At 35.1% G+C, this 22,769-nt stretch overlaps 1 protein-coding gene across 1 annotated transcript in view; it reads right to left on the bottom strand.

Annotated features, from left to right (window-relative positions):
- The window catches only part of LOC128590490 (sodium channel protein type 1 subunit alpha), a 136,196-nt gene that overhangs the window by 31,724 nt on the left and 81,703 nt on the right, over positions 1-22,769 (bottom strand). The window contains exons 10-17 of the mRNA XM_053597810.1: positions 22,457-22,663; positions 20,724-21,008; positions 19,104-19,484; positions 17,729-17,861; positions 16,695-16,933; positions 15,193-15,366; positions 13,592-13,948; positions 11,446-11,925 (exon numbers count right to left, since the gene is read on the bottom strand). Of these exons, the coding sequence (XP_053453785.1) occupies positions 11,446-11,925; positions 13,592-13,948; positions 15,193-15,366; positions 16,695-16,933; positions 17,729-17,861; positions 19,104-19,484; positions 20,724-21,008; positions 22,457-22,663 (2,256 nt within the window). The remainder of the gene's footprint in view (positions 1-11,445; positions 11,926-13,591; positions 13,949-15,192; positions 15,367-16,694; positions 16,934-17,728; positions 17,862-19,103; positions 19,485-20,723; positions 21,009-22,456; positions 22,664-22,769) is intronic.

Genomic DNA, 22,769 nt, shown 5'->3' on the forward strand with positions numbered 1-22,769 from the left:
GCTGTACTAAATAAAGAACATGAATAAACACACTAAAATTAATTGATTAAATAAGTAAAACTATTAAATAATAAATAGAGTCAAATAAGTAAAAACATTAACAAAAGGTGCCAAGAACTTTATACTCAAAGATAATAGTCCAATAACAAAAATGAGAGGAAGTCACCAAGATGAAACTTAAACTTTCAATTTTTATAAATTGTGTAGAAAATGCTACATATTTAGTCATTAATGTACCTGAAAATTTAGGGAAACACAACATCTTTGCTGCTGATGAACTGTAACCGCTATCTTCTAATCAATAATTATAGAAATGTTCACAATGTATCTTTTGACGGAAGGGGAGTATCTGTCTTACTATGGAAGAGGAGTTTCTAGCCTCTGTTCTGCTGAGATCTAGGCTTCAGGGTTAAGAACGAGGGGAAGGCCAAGCAGGTAAGGTCCACTACCATCTAATTTGCATATCCATGATACACAAAGGAATGGGTTTTAGAAACAAAATTGTTAAAAGGTATTGAAAAACTGCCTATATCCCCGGCCAATTGAGGCTGGAGGATCATTTGAGCCTAAGAGTTCAAGGCCAGTGTGGGCAATATAGCAAGACCCTTTCTCTAAATAAATGAATACATACATTTTTAAAATATTGAAAACAAGTATTGAAAACCACACTTAAATCAAAATTTAGGGAAAATGCATGCCCGAATTTTACAAGAAGACATTTAAATGGAAGAACAAATGTAAGATGATTATAGGGAAGATTATACGGAATTATTAACATGGAAGCAAGTTGATATGAGAAGAAAATCCCCTAGACTGAGGAGAAGGCGGCACAGGAAGCAGATCTGGACTCAGGAGAAAAGTGATGGAAGAGCTCAGAGTGGGTGCCGCTGCTGGGCCTGCTCTGGTAACAGCCGGCCGGTCTGTGGCTAGAAAAATCCAATGATCATCTCCGACCAGGAAGGAGAAGTAATAGCTATTTCCACTCTAGAAATAAAGAAGTAGTCCGCATATAGCCAATTTTGAATTTAATTTCCCTATTAGCTCTTTGTGCAATAATTCAATCACTAAACATTTATTGGAAGATACCATGTTTTGATCTTTGAGGGTCTCATGGACCCATTTCCCAGAGTAATTCATTTATCCGTTCTTTTATTCCTTTTCGTGTGCTGCTTTTTATTTCCTTTTTGTAATTTGGCCAAATTGAACAGTAGAAAGAACATTATTATTTTCTTAATAATAATTTATTTCATTAGAATTAAGGGTAATAATTCTTAAGGTCTGTCTTCCAATTATTGTTTTTCATCTATAATTTCTCTGCTTTTGCCCATTTTTTCTATTGATGTGTTAGTGTTCTTATTAGAGTGTAGTTGCTGTTTATACACAGAAAATCATTTGAGTTTTAACAAAAACGATTTGCCAAATGTATTAGTTTTTATTACTGTGTAGCAAACTCCTGTGCACGAAGGAGCTTAAAACAACAGGAATTCACCACCTCACAGTTTCCATAACTCAGAAGTCTAGCACTTCAGTCTCCACGCAGGGTCTCAATGACATGATGCTAAGGTGTTGGCTAGAAAATTGGGTGGTAATTTCCAAACATAGGGTGGTAATTTTCCAAGAGTAAGGATCATACCAAAGTGTCTATTCCTTACAAATTTTTCTCCTAGAACCTGTTATACTAATATTAGTTTTTCTATTTATATTCCCTTTATTTTATTGAATTAAAATCTTTTAAATATTCTTTTATGCTTTATTAATCATTCTTAGTAGTATTATGACATTCAATAACAACTTCGTCCTATTCCATAGATTTTGACATAAAATCTTTTTATGTTTGAAATAGCTATTCCACGTATCCTCCTCAATTCAATATTTGTTTAGGGGGAATTTCTTAATTTCAAGTGGTTGAAATTCTTTCAATCAATTTATTATTAATTTCAGAGTCAACTGCATTGTATTGGATAACCCTGTGTAATGTCTATTAACTAAAATTTACTGAAGTTTACTCTGAGCTCTACCTTGAGCTCTAGTACATGGTTAATTTATGTTAATAATATCCAGTGAGCATATTCTCATTTTGAAATTATGTGAATATGCTATATTTTTATATTTGTAATATTATAAAATATGTGATATTTTTGAAATTATGTATAGTTATATTACATTTCCTTTTGTTATTTATGTTATGTAAATTCTCAGTGTCCTTATTTTCTCTTAACTTTTTATCACAGGCTAAATTGTATTAAAACCTTCATAATCAGGATATTTTTATCAATATATGCTTATATTTCTCATTGTTGAAATATAAGATAAAGTGGCTCTCTTCTTTCTTTATTCATTTTTATTTTTTTTGAGACAGGGTCTCACTATGTTGCCCTCAGTAGAATGCTGTGGCGTCACAGCTCATAGCAACCTCAAACTCTTGGGCTCAAGAGATTCTCTTGCCTCAGCCTCCCAAGCAGCTGGGACTACAGGTGCCCACCACAACGTCCGGCTATTTTTGTTGCAGTTGCCATTGTTGATTAGCTGACCAAGGCTGGGTTCAAACCTGCCACTTTCAATGTATGTGGCTGGCACCGAGCCTCTCTTCTTTATTTGATTGACATGATAATATTATTATTTAAAAAGGGAAGGAAAGACTCTTTACATGTATGGGAAAAGTCCAGCTCTACATTAGAACATAAAATATGAGTTCAAAAAAAATGCTCAAAAAGTAGATAACAGCAAAACTAAAATATTCTCAAATAAGCACTTTTATTGAAGGGAGGGGGGTGGGGCCTTGGTGTGTGTCACACTTTATGGGGGCAAGACATGATTGCAAGAGGGACTTTATCTAACAATTGCAATCAGTGTAACCTGGCTTATTGTACCCTCGATGAATCTCCAACAATAAAAAAAAAAAAAAGAATAAATAAAATAAAATAAAAATAACATAAATAAAACAATAAAATAAATAAATAAATAAATAAAGCTAATTAATGTTTCTTTCTTGTTCAAGATCAAAATTCAATTTATTTTTAAATCTATCTTTTACATATTAATTTATTTTCACTGCTTTCAAGACAAACAGAATATTTAAAAAATCCATTTTAATATTTATTAAGCAACTAATTATCCTTTAATTTGTTAATTTCCATATGGGTTAGTTCCTTTGAAAATAAGTATATTTTTAAAAATTATCCTCAATAGCTAAATTATGCATTTATACACTGATTTATATTGTTCCTACTTTTTGGCAGACTGACTTAATGTCTGAGCTGGGGAAATGGAGAGACCACATTGTATTTGAAGCATCTACTCTGCCTTGTACATCAGGGCATTCAATAACCACTTAATAATTACAATTCTGATGGGAAGAGCATTTTTTATCCTCAGTGGATTTATGCAACATTTCTTGCTTTTAAAAAGTGTTCTCTACTATAGCAAATGATTTTGACCTTGAGGGTGAAGCAAAACAAAGCAAAGCAAAATGAAGCCAATCAAACAATCTGCTCCGCAATATTTCTTTGAGAGTAAATGATTAAATGCTTTTTTCTTGTTCTCTAACTTGATCTTAGAATGTTTCTGCTTTGAATTTCACATTCAGTTTCTCACAGAGATCTTATTTACCTAATTTAATGATGTTTAATTTATAATAAGTGATATAAATAAATAAATCTGGAATTTAAGGGTCAAAATGATATAGAATTAGTATGTTATACATACACTATATGTATTATCTGTACAATATATATTATATATATTTAAATTAAACAAATACAGAATATATTCCAACTACTCATTTTTAAAACCAGGTGGGTACTATTTTAAAGGTGAACATTTTAATATTGTTTCATATATATGTATGTTTTACATATACGTGTATATATATATAGGTGTGTGTGTGTACATATGAATATACATCCATATACATCCAGATATCTATCATGGCTATATGTATCTCAAATCACACATAAATGAGGTGATCAAAAATATTATTAATATTTCATTGTGTACATTGTGCACTAGTAAGTATTTCCAGTGTACACTATGCATATTAAAAATTAAAATCATCTCTATTAAAGATTCTCAACAAAGCAACAATATAATATCAAAGGAAAAGACACTGTTTTGAGACTTAGCATTTCATAGTGCAGCATTCATAGAGTTTGAATCACAATTACTGGTTTTATGGTTTTGTGGACTTTGCGCAATTATCTTGACCTCCTTAACCTTTAGATTTATAATTTGTAAAATGGTCCTACCTCAAATGGTTGTTTTAAGGATCAAACAAAATGACAAATGGAAAATGTTTGGTATGTACTTTCTTGATAAATGGTAACAGTTTTCATCACAATATTGCATAATTTGTAAGACCCATAATTACCGATATTTGACATTTTTAACAACCAAAAATACTAGAATATTCCAAGCATCAACACTAGGACCTACAAAACAAAAAGTAAATATAGTAGACACAGAAACTGCTCTCCTCGGTTCATAGTCAGAGGCAAACAATTGCCACATTCTCTGCTAGGGTTCTTATAAGGGATATTGAGAGTATTTAGCTCTGTCTAGGAAGGGAATGGCTGAAGAAAGGGACAATTAGGTCCAGAATGACAAGTTGGGCGAAGGAGGAGTATTTCTAGTAGAAAGAACAAGTATAAAGATGAGACCAGTAAAGTATGCAGATGGGGAAACAAAAGATCAGTGTAGCTGGGTGGGGAGGGGTGGGATATACTATTTCATGAGACTAGATGAGATCATCGGTGGACAGGTTTTATAGGGATTTATACCCTTGTTAAATCTGTGAACAATAGGTAACATCTGAAAAGTTAGGGAGGATAGATCTATGATCAAACATATATTTTAGAAAGAGTCTCCATCATTGTGCTCAGACTAGACTAGTAAGGGGGCTTAGTGTGAGAGATCAGGAAATCTGAGAGATGATGGGAGTCTGACATTGGGTGGAGGCAGTGAGGATGCAGAAAAGTAGACAGGGATAAGTGGACTTGGTGGTGTGATTACATAGATATAAGAAAGAGGGAGCTTGGATTTCCACGGCTAGATGGTAGTGCTTTTTATGGAAAGTAAATGCCATCTCCTGGAGTTCATGGGCTTAGGCTGAAAGTTGTCATATGTTCCTTAATCCATATACAGGAGGGATGAAAGTATTAAATGGAAAAATATCAGCAAAGCAGCAAGTACATTTTTAAAACACAGTTGATATAATTGGGAGAACAAATGAAAATCAAGAATTAATTGCTCATCACACATTTGTTCATTCATTTAATACGTATGTTGTAAGTGATGGGGACTTAAGGTAAGACGTGATTAGTGATTTCTTGCTCTCACAGACCTTATAATCTAATGATGCATCACAGAAGTGTTTCCTTATGATTCGTCAGATTCTTCCAGGCAGTGTTAAACCCAGGAGTTCTCCCTTAAGTGCCACCTCGAGTATCCATATTCTGTGAGACTAAGTCCTCTGAGTGGAATGGGATTTCCACAGGTCAGTGTGGGAGGCAGAAACAGATCAGCCTAAAGTGCAGGCCAGCAGAAGAGGAAGGAGATGGTTCAAGACTGAGCAAGAGGACTCACCCTCATTAAGGCTGTGCTATTAATCTATGTCTAGTGATCAAAGGTTGGCGGTTAACACCAAATATGTAGTTGACACCCATACTTAGTTCTCCATAAACAGTGTCATTTTAAATAAATTTCAAAGAAAGCAACTTTTCAGAAATTATGAAGAAGATTTAGAGCAATAATAAGAACACAGACTGTAGCAGACTGCCTGCATTCTAGTCCAGGATCAACCACTGACTAGGTGTGTGACTCCAGCAAGTGTTCATTTGTTCAAAATATGGTTCATCCTAATGTACAGGATTGGAGTAATAATATTTATCTTATGGCATGGAGGTTAAATAAGATAATATGTGTAGAACCCCTCAAACAGAGCTTTGTTTATGCATAAGAAATGATACTCGCTATTAAAATGACCTGAATTACAATGACTGTACTTAGTATTCTGAGGCTCACAAATTGCTAAAAGGAGTCTACTGTTTTCTACTCTTCTTTCTAATTTTCTTCTTGATTACTTTAGCAAAAGGTGTCATTTTTATTCCAAAGAGGTATAATTTAATAACTCAATTCTTTACAAAGGTATTTATAATATTTAAACTGAATTACAGAGGTAATTTTGCTGATCATTGTGTACTCAAAATCACCTTGTGTTTTTGAGTACTTTTAACATCCATACAGCTTTTAGATCCTTATAACATTCCGATGGCATTACAGAACATGTTTCCTCATTGAATAAATTAGGAAACCAGGTAATGCAGAATTAGTGATTTTCCTAGAGTTAAGGCTCCTGAGCTTTTAGTCTAGCATTTATATAAATGAACTAAAACTCATAAATTTACTGGAAATTTAATAATACGTACCCAATATTATTGTAAGTGCTTCAGAGGATAAAAATCCAATAACACATCATCTTTAACCAATGAAACTCACATTTTAATTGGGAAGACATAATTTTATATTGTATTTTGAATGGTCTTAACAGTTCTGCCCAGCTCTCCAAGCTCTCCAAATCTGTCTAAGCCACCATTCTTCATCATTAATGTTCAATAGAAACATTACGTTTCTAGCTAAAATTTCCATTTCATGAGTCAAGAAATGTTCCAAAGCTTTAAAAACAATTCCTCAAATTATTTTGATATCCTTGAGTGAGGTCATTGTCACTCAAAGAGATGATGAATGTGACCCATGCCAGGCGTTTTCTTCATCTGGAAACTACTAGGTGGAAGATGTAGAAAAGACTGCCACTAAGTTTGTCCTGGAATAGAGGACAGTAATGTGTGACTGTATCCCTGATGTAGGACTGTAAGTATTAATACGTAAATATGAGTTTCCATCTTACCATGTCTCTTCACATCCATCTATTCTTGGTTTCCTGGAACTGAGACTATTTGCCCCTTGCTGACATCTTTAGCTCATCTCCTGTGATTTTATGCCCCAGCAATTCCAGTCTGCTCTTCATTTCTAAACCCATCCTGTTGCATCAGGTCTTCAGATTTTTGCATACTTATATCTTCTGATTGGGACACACTTCAGAAAAACCATTTTCTTAAATATTTCAAGGGGTTTACCATATAAAGAACTTAATCAAAACAATTATAAAATTAAACAGAAAAAATGCAATTTATTACTATCCCCAGATCACTTTATAAAACAATTTATCAAAGATGTCAAAAAGCATACACCAAAAATATGCACATAGTGGATTATGTTACTAGCTAATTCTGATAAAAAAAAATAACTGAAACAGTATGCTGGTATGTGACTAGTGATAACAATAATGACAACAATTTATTGAATACTTACTATATGTTAGGCACTGTGCTAAGCACTTCAAGTTATCTTATTTAACATCCCTCCCAAAGAATGCAGAAGATAACATTATTCTCATTTTTGAGATAAGCAAATTGAGGATTAGTTAGGTAACATCCCACAGTATGTAGCTAAAGCGGAATTATGGAAGCCAGTATCTGATCTTTCACCAAGAACATGGTAACTAGAGTCTCACCTGTCTAAACTCAAATGTTCAGAATGTGGATATTAAACAATGGACTCTTGTAATTTTAACCTGAGGCATTAATACAATTTCTGGGGTACTATAATGGCCCACTGTAGATAAGTCATTATTGAAATTATAACCAGAAAACAGTAACACATTCAAACGAAACAGGTATAATATAGGCCATGAAAGATAACAGTTTTGAGTCAGTAAGGTATGTCTGAATATGAAAATTCATATTTAAAGGTGGAGAGTCATGCTACCTGAATCATAGCTATGGCTTATTAGTATTGCCCATTATCTAGTCCCTTGAAATATGGGAACTGCTGAATAAATGAAAGTAGGCAAAAAGAATAAAGGCTAACACAGAAAATCCCCAAATGATGAGATTACTTCAATCTACTATATTCTGCGTTACTAACGTAGAACAAAGACTCTTCATGTTTGGGGGCTTCTGCTCTCAGTTTCATTTCTCTAACAGCAGAGCATCTCATAAATTTTGCCTTGCTTTGAGGAACAAACCGCAACATAACACTGATGAAGCAACAAGGAGAAATAATTTTGTGTGGGTTTATTTCTGATCAGAAGGAAGAAATAATGAAGTGGAAGTGCCAGGAAATTTGAGACAATACGACCATCTATAAAAGAATATTAAAAAAAAAGGTAATTCAAAAATGAATGAAAGAAGTGAAAAATATAAGGGGATGAATAGAAGTTTCAGTATTTAATTTTTAATATTTCAGTTGGATGAGATACAAACACATTTCAGTAGCAATTTATGTGAACACAATGAGGGATTATTACCTTTTTAGAAACATGGCATAAACTGGGAGGGTAAAATGGCTAACAAAAACAAAATGTAACTCAACTGAATCCGAGAAAAATGGGGTCCAAAATCATGGCCCATAAAACTATATTTTCAAGTACACTTTCATCAGACCAAGTGTGAGTATGAGAATCCTTTTAACTGATTCTATGAAGAAGGCTTGAATGAACTGGAAAAGTTTTATCTAAGTGTCTACTTTGGATCACATATGTGTAAGTAGATCAGGACATGAATAGAGAAACATGCGTCCACAGAAGTAACTATTTTAAAATATTACAGTACTTTGTGGGATGGATGAGTTGAGAGTATGCCTTATTTATTATTACCTGTGCTGTATGCTTTACATCTCTGGAAACCAAAAAAGAAAGCTACCATTCTTCTTGGGGGCCAGAAGGCTTCCTTACCACTACCTTGAAGAGCTGATAGGGTTTTTCAGAAATTTACGAACTGCTGAACTTCTACCTCTACCCCTAGGAACCAAGTGTGTGCACTCTAATTAGACAAACAATTCATTAGGGTTCAGCCCAGACAGTAAAAGCTTCATTTAATCAGAACTTTACCCTACAACGTGCAATGCGCTCTTGACGTGATCTATTCTATTTCATTAAAATAAATTAAAAAAACCCACAGTTCTATTAAGCAGTTTTCTCAACTCCAACTTGTCCATAACACACAATTTGAGAAGTACTGCCTTAATTTACCTCTAGTCTCTATTATCCTAACATTCAAAATGTCACTTAATGCGATGTCTCACGGTATAAAATGTCACACACAAAGTATCAAGAAACAGAACTGCCTCTCCTGGTTGGATGGATAGCCACTTTAAAAGAGATTAGTGTTCCTTTTAGCCCTGATCAATACAAACACAGATAGTAACAGCATAAAACATGTCAAATTTTTGCAGAAAAAGTATTTGTTATGGATGGTCTTTATAATAAAAGAACCCTCCCTGTTTTAACAGATAATAGGTGGTAGTCATTATTCCTCATCAAATGTTTAATGTAAGTCTAAAGAAAATCGGATGAGGATATTATTAAATTTCTTTAAGCAGAGGTTAAGAACCAACTTTATAAATAGGAAGACAATATATTTTTTTTAATTGGCCATCTTATTCCTTAGCAAAACCTGAGTCCTTTAATGAAAAAAGCTTAAACTGAGATATATTCAAATTATAAATGTTGAAAAATTCCACAATGTTTTACAAAAGCAATCTATCACTTATTTCCCGAATCTATTTCTTCTACGAACATGAGAAACGAGACCAGGATCTTTCTTCCATTATGTCTCTGCACTATACCCCTGCCCCTCCTCTCATGACACAAAGTTGAATGACCTAAGAAGCTCTAAAGTGAGGGTTAAGCTCTAAAGCTAGGGGGAAGCCTCAGGTTGATAGTTCCGATACTAGCCCCCTACGGCAAAAAGGGAAAGATTGCCTGGATTATTCAGAGTCATTATAATTGCTTAAAACATCTTTAAAGAGGCATATTCAATAACTCAAAAGGATGTCACATGCCTGTGGTATCTTAGGTGAACAACTATCAAAATGTGTGTGACATGGTGTTATATAATAGAATGGTATTTGATATGCTATATCTTTTAAATTATTTATACTCAGTAGCTTAAAGGGTGGGACTGTGCACTTTTTGAGACTTCCATACACTAACTGAGAAGTAAAGGCTTTGTTCTAGACTTCTTTTGAATTATCTTATATATCCATTAGAAATAAACAATAATTTTAAGTAGGTTGCTCTGGACTGAATTTTGTCCCCCCTCAAATCCATACGTCAAAGCTCTAAGTTGCAATACGATCGAATTTGAAAATAGGGCCTGCGAGGTAGTGAAAGGGGTAAATGGAGACAAACAGGTGGGGCCGTAATCTGAAAGGACTGGTGCCTTGATGAGAATAGGGGATAGCAGAGCTCTTTCTCTCCAGCACAAGACTGACAACAGGCCATGTGAGGACACAGCAAGGAGGTAGCCATCTGGAACCCAAGGAGACAGCCCTCACCAGACATTGATCCTGCTGGCACAATCAGCTCAGACTTTCTCAGTTTCTTGAAGTGTGAGAAAATAATTTTGGGTGTTAAACTACTCAGATTATAGTATATAGTTATGGAAGTCCAAGAAGATTAATATATAGAAAAATGCACTTTCAGTTAAAGGAACTACACAGAATAGTTCTTATTAAGTTCTTTTCCATGCACATGTGAAAAAAGGCTATAAGCACAAGTCTTAGCTCTTCCCTCGCTAGTTATGTGACCATAAGCTAGTGTTCTTGTCTGAAAAGTTAGGATGGTAACACATCCTTTTCCAGGACAACATAGGATTAAATATTTTTATCCTTTTGTAGGATGATTCATTCATTCATCTAACCAGTATCTATTAGTGAGGATGAGAAACATATGAGTTATTCTTCAATATATCATTCATTTATTTGGGTTAAATCTTTGTCTTTGGTTCTTCCGTGAAATGAAGTTTTAGGTTGTGGTAAAAGAATTCTATATAGACAATATATAATCACAAATGCAGGTAACATAATATTATGTACATGTATTACAGATGTCCTTTGGCTTCTGATGGGGTTATGTTCAAGCATCCTATTTTAAGTTGAAAATAGTGTAAGTTGAAAATATTATAAGTCAAAATAAATTTCATACACCTAATCTACCAAGCATGATTGTTTACTTAGCCTAACCTAATTTAAATGTGCTCAGACCATTTACATTAGCCTACAGTTGGGCAAAATCATCTAGGACAAAGCATATTTTGTAATAACATGTTGAATATCTCATGTAATTTATTTAATACACTATAGAGTATAATATTGGTTGTTTATCCTCAAAATCACATAGCTGACTGCAGTAAGCCACAGCCCAGTATTGTACGCATATTGCTAGCCTGGGAAAAGACCAAATTTAAAGTACAGTTTCTAATGAAGGCATATTGCTTTTGCACCATCATAAAGTTGAGAAAACACAGTTGAACCATCTTAAGTTGGAGACCATTGGTATGTATGTGTGTGTGTATGTATTTATTCCTACCCACCTGTATGGAATCTTACCTCTTTACTTTCTTCCAAATCAGATTCGCTACTAAAGTCCTCTGTGTTTAAGTTTTCAAAGTCAGACTCTCCTACAGCGATTGGTACAGTCACAGTAAGACTGGGATTGTGAATGAATGACATGTAATCACTTTCATCGATAATGTATTTTTCAACACTGCTGCCGGTGCCTATGCCACTTGTGGTTCCATTTACATCTTTAAGATAGTCAAGATCTTTCCCAATTTCGGTTGTATGATTGGACATACAATCTCTCCTGTTGTTTAGATCATCAAGCGGTTTAATTTCATCTAAAATCTTTTGTTTTCTAACAAAGGACTGTTGAATGAATTCATATATTTTTCTTTTAACATAATCTATTCCTTTCTGCATCCTGTCCACAGCAATTTGGAGATTGTTCATTTCATTATCATCATCAGTGGCGGCGAGGTTGTCTGCACTAAATGAGCTCAGAAGCAAGGCCAGAAAGAGGTTCAGGACCTTAAAAACAATAAAAAACATGATTACAATTTCTTTCCAATGTAAAACAAGTACAGATTATTCTTGTAAGTGTGGAGGAAACAATGAGTTATTTTTTATTGCTTTTGTTCTATTTCATTTGGTTTATTGAGACCGACTCTTGCTTTATTGTTCTGGCTAGAGGGCAGTGGTGTGACCGTAGTGTATTGCAACCTCAAGCTCCTGATCTCAAGCGATCCACCGGCCTTAACCTTCCAAGTAGCTGGGACTACCATGCCTCGCTAAGTTTTTTAGACTTTTGGCATAGATAGGATGTTGCTCAGGCTGGTCTCAAACTCCTGACCTGAAGATCTCTTCCCATCTGTCTTCCCAGAGTTCTAGGAGTATAGGCTGAGCACTGTGCTTGGACCTTAAGTTCTAAAACTAAATGAAAAACACTATAGGATAGTGATGAGAAATTGGGTGATCTGAGTTCGTGACCTGATTCATTAACTACTGACCTATACATCCTTGGGCAAAAACATGATTTCTATTGCTCTCAAGTTCTTCTATTTGTAAAATGAATAAGTTGAATGAACTGACATAAGGTTACACTATGTAACCTTCTTTTTGTCAGTTCCTTCTTTTTGATAAACAGAGACATTAAACTGGAAATTAAGTGAAAGCTCCATTATGACTCAGAATGAAGATTAAGGACTTAACATAGGCATTGATACTTGTTTTCTTAACCTCTTGTATTTCTCATTACCTCACAGTTGACTAATTAGAACTGTTTTTGAATAATCTCTGATATTTCTACAAGGCTGGCACATTAATGTCCACATCTTTTGTAATATGCTATCTATTTCTTACTATAAACAGTAACACTTCAAATTTCAGAGAGAGAAGAACTGCTCAGTTACTCCTTCAGTATAATCTCAGGCATCATTTGTCATCCTTTGTTATGACCTGAAGGCAACAGAGAATAAACCAATTCAGTCTGGCTAACACATCTGCCATTGGGCATAGAGTGACTGAATGCTGTATGCCACAAAAGGGCAAGGAAATTGCAGTTATTATGAGATGTAAAGGTACCGTTTTGTAGTTCTATACTGGAAGGTAACGTTGGGCTTTTTCGCTCTCTTCCTTTTACAATTCTTTCTTCCTTGGCTCTGAATTTGTACAATGTTCCCAGCATATCCTTTTATCCCTGTGTTCAATATGATACTTTATTGCAATTCACAAAATAAATGTGATGAAATAATTGACATAACAGAATTAGGTAGGGTCACTGTTACTTTGTGTTTTCAAAGTGAGAATATAAGCATATCCAAGGTAATATGGGCCTTTATTTTTTAAACAAAATGATAGGCATTCCATTATGCTTTTAACATATTTCTGAAATACATATGCTTTTTCTTTTTGAGACAGAGTCTCATTATGTCACCCTTGGTAGAATGCCATGGCGTCACAGCTCACAGCAACCTCAAACTCTTGGGCTCAAGTGATTCTCTTGCCTCAGCCTCCCAAGTAGCTGGGACTACAGGCACCCGCCACAATGCCTGATTATTTTTTGGTGTAGTTGTCATTGTTGTTTGGCAGGCCTGGGCTGAGTTTGAACCTCCCAGCTCTGGTGTATGTGGCTGGTGCCCTAGCTGCCGAGCTACAGGCACCAAGCCTGAAATACGTATCTCAAGTGAGTACCTACCACTAGGTTTCCAATGACCATGACCATCATGAAGACAGTAAGGCACATGGCTTGGCCAGCGACCTCCATGCAGTCCCACATGGTCTCTATCCACTCTCCACACAGCACGCGGAACACAATCAGGAAGGAGTGGAAGAAGTCGTGCATGTGCCAGCGCGGGAGCTCACAGTTACTGGAGATCTTGCAGACACAATCTTTGTAGCTCTTACCAAAGAGCTGCATGCCGACCACGGCAAAAATAAAGACAATGATGGCCAACACCAGGGTTAGATTTCCCAGAGCCCCCACAGAATTGCCGATGATTTTTATCAGCATATTTAATGTTGGCCAAGACTTTGCCAGCTTGAAAACTCGGAGCTGGAAAATAAAAAATGAATGTGCATCATTATGATCTTTTAAAACATTACATATATTGAGATTTACCAAGCATGATACCCAAAATTAAATCTCTTACTGTATCTATCCTGCCCTAAATCTCTCCAGCTCATGACTAATTTTGGACCCCCATAGGAAGAATTTAGAGTCTCCCTATGTTAGCCATTTAGATCATTGTATCTGAGAGTGAATTGTTAATGATTATTTGGGGTTCAACACTTCTTAATTTGTTTTATAAAGATGGTTCTACGATATACCATATCTGACATTAAAATAGTAACATCTGAATCTGAATGATCTCTGCTGAAAGATATTCATTTCTCAATAACGTGCAAAGTAACATCATCTTGAGTCCAGATACAAACAGAGAAAAATGTTTATTATCCATTAGTGGTCCTTTGGAGCATTAATATAGTTATATGTGCAGGGATATTTTCCATGACTCTACCATTGTTTCCCGACTTGCAAGAGTACATATGTGAATTAATGGGCTATTTAGGAATCATATAAACTTTTTCTTCTTTGATTTTTTAAAGAAGTAGAATTATGAAAAGTTTCCACCTGCACATATTGTAACTGATTATTATTCACTGCTACAAAGGGCCATTTTTAAGTTTAAAAGGTGTTATATTTTCATTAAAAATTTTCTTGGATCTAGAAATATTAACTTTAACAGCTTCTAGAAACAAAAATTAGTGAGAATAGCAACTGAGTAATATATTAAGCTTTACATGACTATGCTCTTGGGAATAGAGGTTTTAGTAAATTTTTTTTTCTTTTTTCTTTCTTTTTTTTTTTTTTTGTAGAGACAGAGTTTCACTTTATCGCCCTCGGTAGAGTGCCGTGGCATCATACAGCTCACAGCAACCTCCAACTCCTGGGCCTAGGCTATTCTCCTGCCTCAGCCTCCCGAGTAGCTGGGACTACAGGTGCCCGCCACAACGCCCGGCTACTTTTTTGTTGCAGTTTGGTCGGGGCCGGGGCCAGGTTTGAACCCGCCACCCTCGGTATATGGGGTCGGTGCCCTGCTCACTGAGCCACAGGTGCCGCCCTTTAGTAAATATATATATATTTTTTTACATTGAAGAACAGTTTTTGACAATGGGAATGTTACACAACAAATTAAAGTGGTAACGGTTATGTGGTAAAATCTATGACAATACTATGTAAGAATGCTGATTGTAGGAATGGCTTTTGTGTTTATTACTCTTTTGTTTTGTTTTTACCAGTCGGAATGAACGAAGAACTGATAATCCTTCCACGTTGGCGAGTCCAAGTTCTACCAGGCTAAGCGTTACAATAAAACCATCAAAGATGTTCCAGCCTTCTTGGAAATAATAATATGGATCCATGGCAATAATTTTCAGAAACATTTCTGCTGTAAAGATCCCAGTGAAAACCTAAGATCACAACAAAATGACTCTAATTCCATCAGATAATGATAAAGTACACGACACAATATTTCCTCTTAAAACATAATGGTTATGCTGCTTTCATTATAATGATTCATTACTAACTTAAATGGATATGGTAACTTATAGTTGATGAAAGACTCATGTACGGTATTTCATTTTATTTTCACAGAAACTCTTAATACATGGATAATACAGTTATTATAATGGTTACTTTGCAGGTGAAGAACCTAAGATGTTCAGATAGACAAAATTAACTCTCTTTCTATCATATAACTGGAAAATGGCACAACGAGGATTTGAGTGCAAATCTTTTTTAAGTGTTCACTCTGTTACATCAAGCTGCCTCATCCTGCTGACTGTATACAACACAGATGCTGGCATGATTTTTTTCATGAACAGTTGTATTATCTATAAGTTTAGTCCCAGTTCCTTCAAGTCAGAGTTATTGTACATTATTATCTGCTATTATAATATATGTATTACTACTCGCATGACTTGTTATGCACATAACAAATAAATTTATTTCCATAATAAAAATAGCAGAGTTTTAAAAATCTATAAATAATAATACTGCAAGATGTTACACGTTTTTGCTTTTTATCATCAAAAATCCTAAACCTCAAACCAAATATTGTAGAAAAATCATACATTACTTTAGCTAGCTCTCTCTTATAGCAGATAAAAGGTAATATTCCTAAATCAAGTCAACTGGTAAATGTTTTAATCATTTATGACTTTTTAAGCACAAAAAGAAAGACTTAAGTAGCAACCTTCTCCAAAAATTGCCCTTGCTAACCATATAATAAATAAAATGTACTAGCAGTTTTTAATATTTCATAGTTTTCATTTAGAACAGGTAGACAAAACAGTGCGTGTACTTCCTAGATCCTGGAAGCAGAAAAGTTACAGACATTGATTAGTTGTTAAATTATTTCTTGCAATGATGATGACTAAGAAGAATAAAAAAATCCAACATTTTATTGTAACCTTCTAAGGTAAGGAAAATTATAATCATATCATTTCTAAAAGTGTATTTTTTAAACGCTGAACTACTTCTTCAACTTGGCAAAGTGGTAAAGATCACTATCGACTTTTCAAGTAGTACTGCAGGCCTATGCCTACTGTTTTATTTCTCAGTTTTTATGACGACATTAAGGATCATTGTTTTTGGTAAAAAGGTGGATACAGATATAGCTCATTTGGGGGAAGCCAGGAGGTAGGAAGGGTGGTTAACAGACTGCTAAAAGCTATTGTAAAAATTTCTCACACAGAAAACTTGAAGACTGAACAGATTTACCTTCCAATATGCTTACCAAGTTTCCTACTGTAAGCACATTATTGAAATGTTGTGTCATGGGGTAATGCTCCATGGCCATGAAAAGAGTATTTAAGACAATGCAGATGGTGATGGCCAGGTCCACAAAGGGGTCCATCACGACCAGGTTGACAATATGCTTCACTTTTAACCAATATGGAGAGCAGTCCCAAATTAAGAATATGTTGGAAAATTTATACCAACAAGGTGGGCATTTCTGCCTAGATTCTTCAAGTTCTAGATTAAAAAAAAAAATAAGAATGACCACCAAAATAATAAATTTGTTACATTATATACATTTATTAATGTAAGCTCCATTAGATGTATTTTTGGCATCAGCACATCTTTATTTACAACAGAGTCAACCTTTTTTTGTTGAACCTATAATTTGTCAATCTATAATTTTGTTAAAAAATTATAGAATTCATTGTAAGACTCCCAAAGACATTTCATTAGACATACACACAGAGCAGAGGTAGGAAATAATAGTTGTTTCTCTTGTGTTCTGACACTGTGGCTCGGCACTCGGCCTCATGGTAAGTGAATTTTTAAATGATGTCTTCACAATAGCATGGTTTGGGGTAGTTTAGATACTGTGTCTAAGCCTATATCAGTGACTAACCTACATTGTCAACCTCAGGCTATAAAAGTTAGTGTAGGTACTGATGGAAGAATGATCTCTTTGTTTCTATTTTGTGGAAATGATCTTCTCTCCCTGCCCAATCTTGAGAGTATTCAGGATGAGGCTAGCAGGGGCCATCCTGCTACAAATCCTAAGCTAAGTGGAACAAAAGGAGGCTCGCTATGACAAAGAGTCATTTTTTCCCAAGAAATGAAGAAAACATTCTTAATTCCAGTATCATGGAATTTAAATGAAATTTTTATGTTGTAGAACATACGTACATGTATGTATATATATATATACAAAAAATAAATAACTCTTGAATAAGACCTTTTGTTTTATCATTAGAATGAACTGTTCCCAACTCACAAGTAGAGATCTTTTCTCAAACAACACAATTTGTAACAAACCTTCTACTGTATTTGTCAGGATGCTGGCTATACTCATTGCTCTTTGCCTTTGGGAAGGATCTTCTAGAAAGTCCATGGAAACATGGAAAGAACTTGATCTTCTCTTTCTCATTTCAGTTTCCGTGGTTGTTCCCTGTGAAGAAAATGCTAATGCATTAAATGATGAACTCAAGCAATGTGATAAGCAAACAACCAGATGGTGACACAGTGGATTTCATGAGACACATGCGTCATGCACTGAGTTGGTGATGGCAGGTATGACTGACTTATTGAATCATTAACCTGGAATGTCCAAACTGTTAGCCATTTAGTCATACAGCAAAAAGTGAGATTTTTTTTTAACTCTCTGATTTCATTTTATGAAATATGATACAATTTTGATGTAGTAGATAAATCTCTTGAGAGATGTATTCAGCAGTTACCCTTACTTCTGAATTAAGAGTAAAAACATAGTAATTTAAAGGTGATATAAGTGATCATAGCATTTGGATTTTGAGAAGGTAGCCATTTGTTTTTAAGGAAATAACAATGATTCCAACACTTTTAGCTGCCATCTCATTTTCTGGACACAAGACAGGGATGGTCATTGACAACACGAACCGTATGTTAAAGAAAACACAAACATGCTTCATGGACAACAGTTTCATCCAGGGTACCAAAGCAATAAGTCATCTAATTGTGACTGAGTCACTCCTCTTCATGCTGATATATTTCCAAATGTGTGAACAGTCTAAAATAGAGGCAGCGCCTGTTCAGGAATTCCTCGTCTAAGTACATGTTCATAAGCACGTAACATACCTTTGCATACAATTATTTTATCTTTCTGTATTAATAATTTATTTGTGTTTCTTCATTTAGATTCGTTTTGAGAAGACTTATATCAGCATTTATTTAGTAAGATAAATACAAGTACCAGAAATTTTAAGGGAACCATTGCACTATCTATTTAAGCACAGTGTTTTTGAAAATCTAAACTAAAGCAGAGATATACTAAAGAATACATTGGAAGATTTATTATACACCCCTTATTCTTAAACACCAAGGGTCATTCATGTACTGTTCTAGCAGAGCCTTTGAGGATATACTGCTAGGTAAATTCAGTACAGGTGTATAGCAAATCCTCCTATTTGAGGCAGTAATTATTGTGTTTAATTAATACTCAGCACACTTAATAAGTAAATGCATTCAGGTTTGTGCAGGAGAGTGTTGAGGTCTTAAGTTTTAGTTGGTTAGTCTTTTCAAGAGACTACAAGATGCAGGTGCATTCATAGCTTGACCAACCAGGAGTCATTCTCAAGGTTGCCGTTCTGTAGAAACACTGGCTGGTGCAGCGTTAATGAGCCAGCCATGCCTGAACTATTGAAAACTTCCTTACATTGTCATCAGTAGCTGGCTTATCTATTATCACCTCTGGCAGAAGCTGTCCAACAGGCGATGTAGGAACTGAAGGTCCACCAACCAAGGAAACCACACCATTGCAATCCACAGAGCTGTGCATCTTCCCATTGGCTGGAAACACGGCCAGCATCCGGGAGGACCTGCTGGTCTGACTTAGGTTACTGTTGCGTCGCTCGCCATGTCGTCGGGGCACAAACAAAGAATCTCTCCTACTCTCGTTATCCTCAAAGGTGCTGTGTTCATCATCAGCAAAGTCATTCTCAGATCCCACATCCTTTGCTCGCCCTCTAAAGCTGAAAAGGCTTGTCCTGCTATTGCGCCTTGGAGAAAATAGGGAGCCACGGATGCTCAACAAAGACTAAGTTTGAAACAAACAAAAAAGTAAAATCATATCAATATGACCCTTCGAAATGTGTTTTCATTCTGCAAGATTAAGTGGGAGATTTCAGTATTCATAACAGAATGTGGCTCATTTCTTTGGATTCACATTCTCATTTTATATGCATTCAGATTAAATTAAAACAGTTTCTTAAGAAGAGCTTTCTAGCCCTAGGGATTGAGGGATGGGGAGGTAGATTGGAACCTAAAAATATTGCAGTAACAAAAACAATAACAGATCAAAACCCTTTTATCATTTCTTCGTTTAAAAGGAAACATTCTTAGTATATCACAATAGACATTATAAACATCCAATGAACACTGGAAGGATAACTTTAACAAGGCCACATCCGTTTTCATTAATATTTTCTATTTTTTTTTTGAGGTGCAGTCTTACTTTGTCACCCTTAGTAGAGTGCTATGGTGTCATAGCTCATAGCAACCTCAAACTCTTGGGCTTAAGTGATCCTCCTGTCTCAGCCTCCCAAGTAACTAGGACTACAGGTGACTGCCACAATGCCCGGCTATTTTTATTTTAGAGATGGGCCTTCTTTCTTGCTTAGGATGGTCTCAAACTCCTGAACTCAAGCAATCCACCCACCTTGGCCTCCAAGAGTGCTAGGATTACAACATTACTCTTTTGAAAAATTCCTTCACTTTTCCCAAATTATTTTAGTATGTCTTTCTAAAATCACTTCAGTTATTATTTCTGTTTCACCTAAAAGTCATGGTGTTGTTGGAAACTGATGCTCATACTTCTAAAATTCAAAGTGATGTATCATGACTAATGTTTTCAGAAGCATGCATGTAGTTTATAAAGAAATTTGGGGCAAAACAACATAAAATCATAAAATAATCAAAAGGATATTACTGATTAAAGAACCAGAGTTACTATTTGTTGTTTTTGATGTTTTCAAAGATGCTCAAGATCAGAAAAATGAAATGCCATTATTTATAGTCAATTGACCAAGGACAGTATCAGAATTAAAATGCAGGTCTTCTGACTTTCAATCCAGTGTTATCTCAACTACATCAAGCTGGAGACTTACATATATATGAAGCAAATGTCACGTAACAATGTAGAGAAGTTCTACGTTTCCATATAATAAAAAATAGTAATCTATTTAGTTGATGAAAATTCCTAAGCCCAGTCTAATTCTCTCCTTCTCTTCATGTTCTAATTTTCATCCATGTATCAGTAAACTCAGCAATGCCATACCTGGTGTGGGGAAGAGTACCTCTTTTCATATGTCAATCTGTTCCCTTCAATGGAGAAGCGAAACCCTTTCCTCCGGATGCTATCTTCAGATTCAGATTTATGGAATTCATCATCATCTTTCTCTTCCCCACCAGACTGCTCTTTCTGCTTCCTTTTCTTCCTCCGATTTCTTCTTTCCTTAGCACTCTTGGAACTCAATTTGGAGGCTTCGGATGAGCTGTCTGAGAGCCTGCCTGCCGCGCTGGGCTCTCTGGAATGTTCAGAGGCAGTTACCGTCGCTGCCTGCTACAGGAGAAATAGTTTAGCTTGGCTCTAGAAAAGACTTGATCTTTCTTTAAAATGGCTTAAGGGTTTGCATGGCATTGAAAAAATACATTGGTTGACTCAAGTTGATCTCAGATAGAAGTTTCTCTGCAAGTATAAGATGGAATTTTTTTTTCTATCTAATGAAGACTTTCAAAGATAATTTGCTTTTCTCTGGGTAAAATTTATTATGTCTGTGTTTATGCTTCACAGACCACATATTCAAAGAGATTTTCAGCATCAACAAGACCATAAATTTATATGACTTTGGGGGATTTAGTGTACTCTAAAAATTAGTATTTAATTAATGTTATCTCATTTTCTCTGAAAAAGAAAATGGAGCATGGAAGAAAAACTGATGTGTTAACTTGAGGTCATATCCCTCATATCTAAAAGCAGAGGTGTTATAGAAATCGGCTTGTCCAATAGCCTCAAATGTTATTAATCAAATTTACAGATGGTTACAAAATTCCTTTCTCAACTCCTCCCCAACACTCTATCCAGAAGAATGTCTGCTAAGCAAGACAAGATGTCTCATTCTCCTAAAATTGTCTACACAATCTTCACCTCAGCACTGATTCTTGCAGGCTACGTTGTCCTGGAATAAAACAATGCTTTTTGATCACAGCTTGTACTGGTACGAAGTAGGCACGTTTTGATTATTATCATTGTTCCAAGAATAACAATCACTTCTCGGCCTTTTGGCTAAGACCAAGAATAACAGAATTCTTACATACAAATTAATATTCCTAAAGCATGGTTAGTAAAGACAATGAGTTTGTATGCTGAGCAGAAAGGTGAGAGAGTGATAAAAGAGGCATTTTATAATGGATTGTACTGTGAGCACTGACATCTCACTATTAGAACAAGATATCCTTCTCAGATTCCCTGATATCTGTAAGTTTGGTAATGTTTCTATATCTGTAAGATATAGATATACTGCTATATCTGAGAACAGTATACTATGTGTTTACTTCCTCATGGAGGCAATTAAGTGATTGCATTAAAGACCAACATGTTTTTGGTTAAACAAAAGTGAAGACTGTTTTTAAGAACTAGATGAGCATCTTTTTATAATAATTAAGAATTATTTTTTTCTAAGAAATGGTGATTTCCATAAGATTTTCTCCTAATGCCAGTATACTCATTTAGTAAAAGTTTCTTAGGTATGATGAGAAACACAAATCACATTTTCTCTTTTATTCTGATAATCTTGAGATAATTAAAATAACATGAAAATCCAATTGTTTAATAATGCAAACACCCTAGAAAAATTAAACAAAATAAAGTAAATGTAATTAAGTAGATGATCACAGTATAAAAATCTTTCATAATTCCTCATACTGCCAGCTACCCATAGGAACTGTCAAACAACTTGGACTCTTACTTTCTCTCCATCAAAGTAAAAAATTTAGATTTGGAGAATTTACCTGAGCTGCCTCCTGTTGCTTTTTAAGCTGTTCGAGCATCTGCTGAAATTCAGCCTCTTTCTGTTCTGCCTCCTCCATGGTGGCCTGGTTCTGCTCCTCATAGGCCATGGCCACCACAGCCAGGATCAGATTTATTAGGTAGAATGAGCCCAAGAAAATGACCAGCACGAAAAATATCATGTAGGTTTTCCCAGCAGCACGTAGTGTCTAGAAACAAGGATATCAGAATTATTTTTCAATATTATTTCACTAACTGGTGGCTTGAACTTTTACCTTATTAGTGTGGCTTGCCAATCTCTGATGTAGATAGTAA

This window comes from Nycticebus coucang, chromosome 7 (assembly GCF_027406575.1).
Source record: "Nycticebus coucang isolate mNycCou1 chromosome 7, mNycCou1.pri, whole genome shotgun sequence".
NCBI classification, from domain to species: Eukaryota; Metazoa; Chordata; class Mammalia; order Primates; family Lorisidae; genus Nycticebus; species Nycticebus coucang.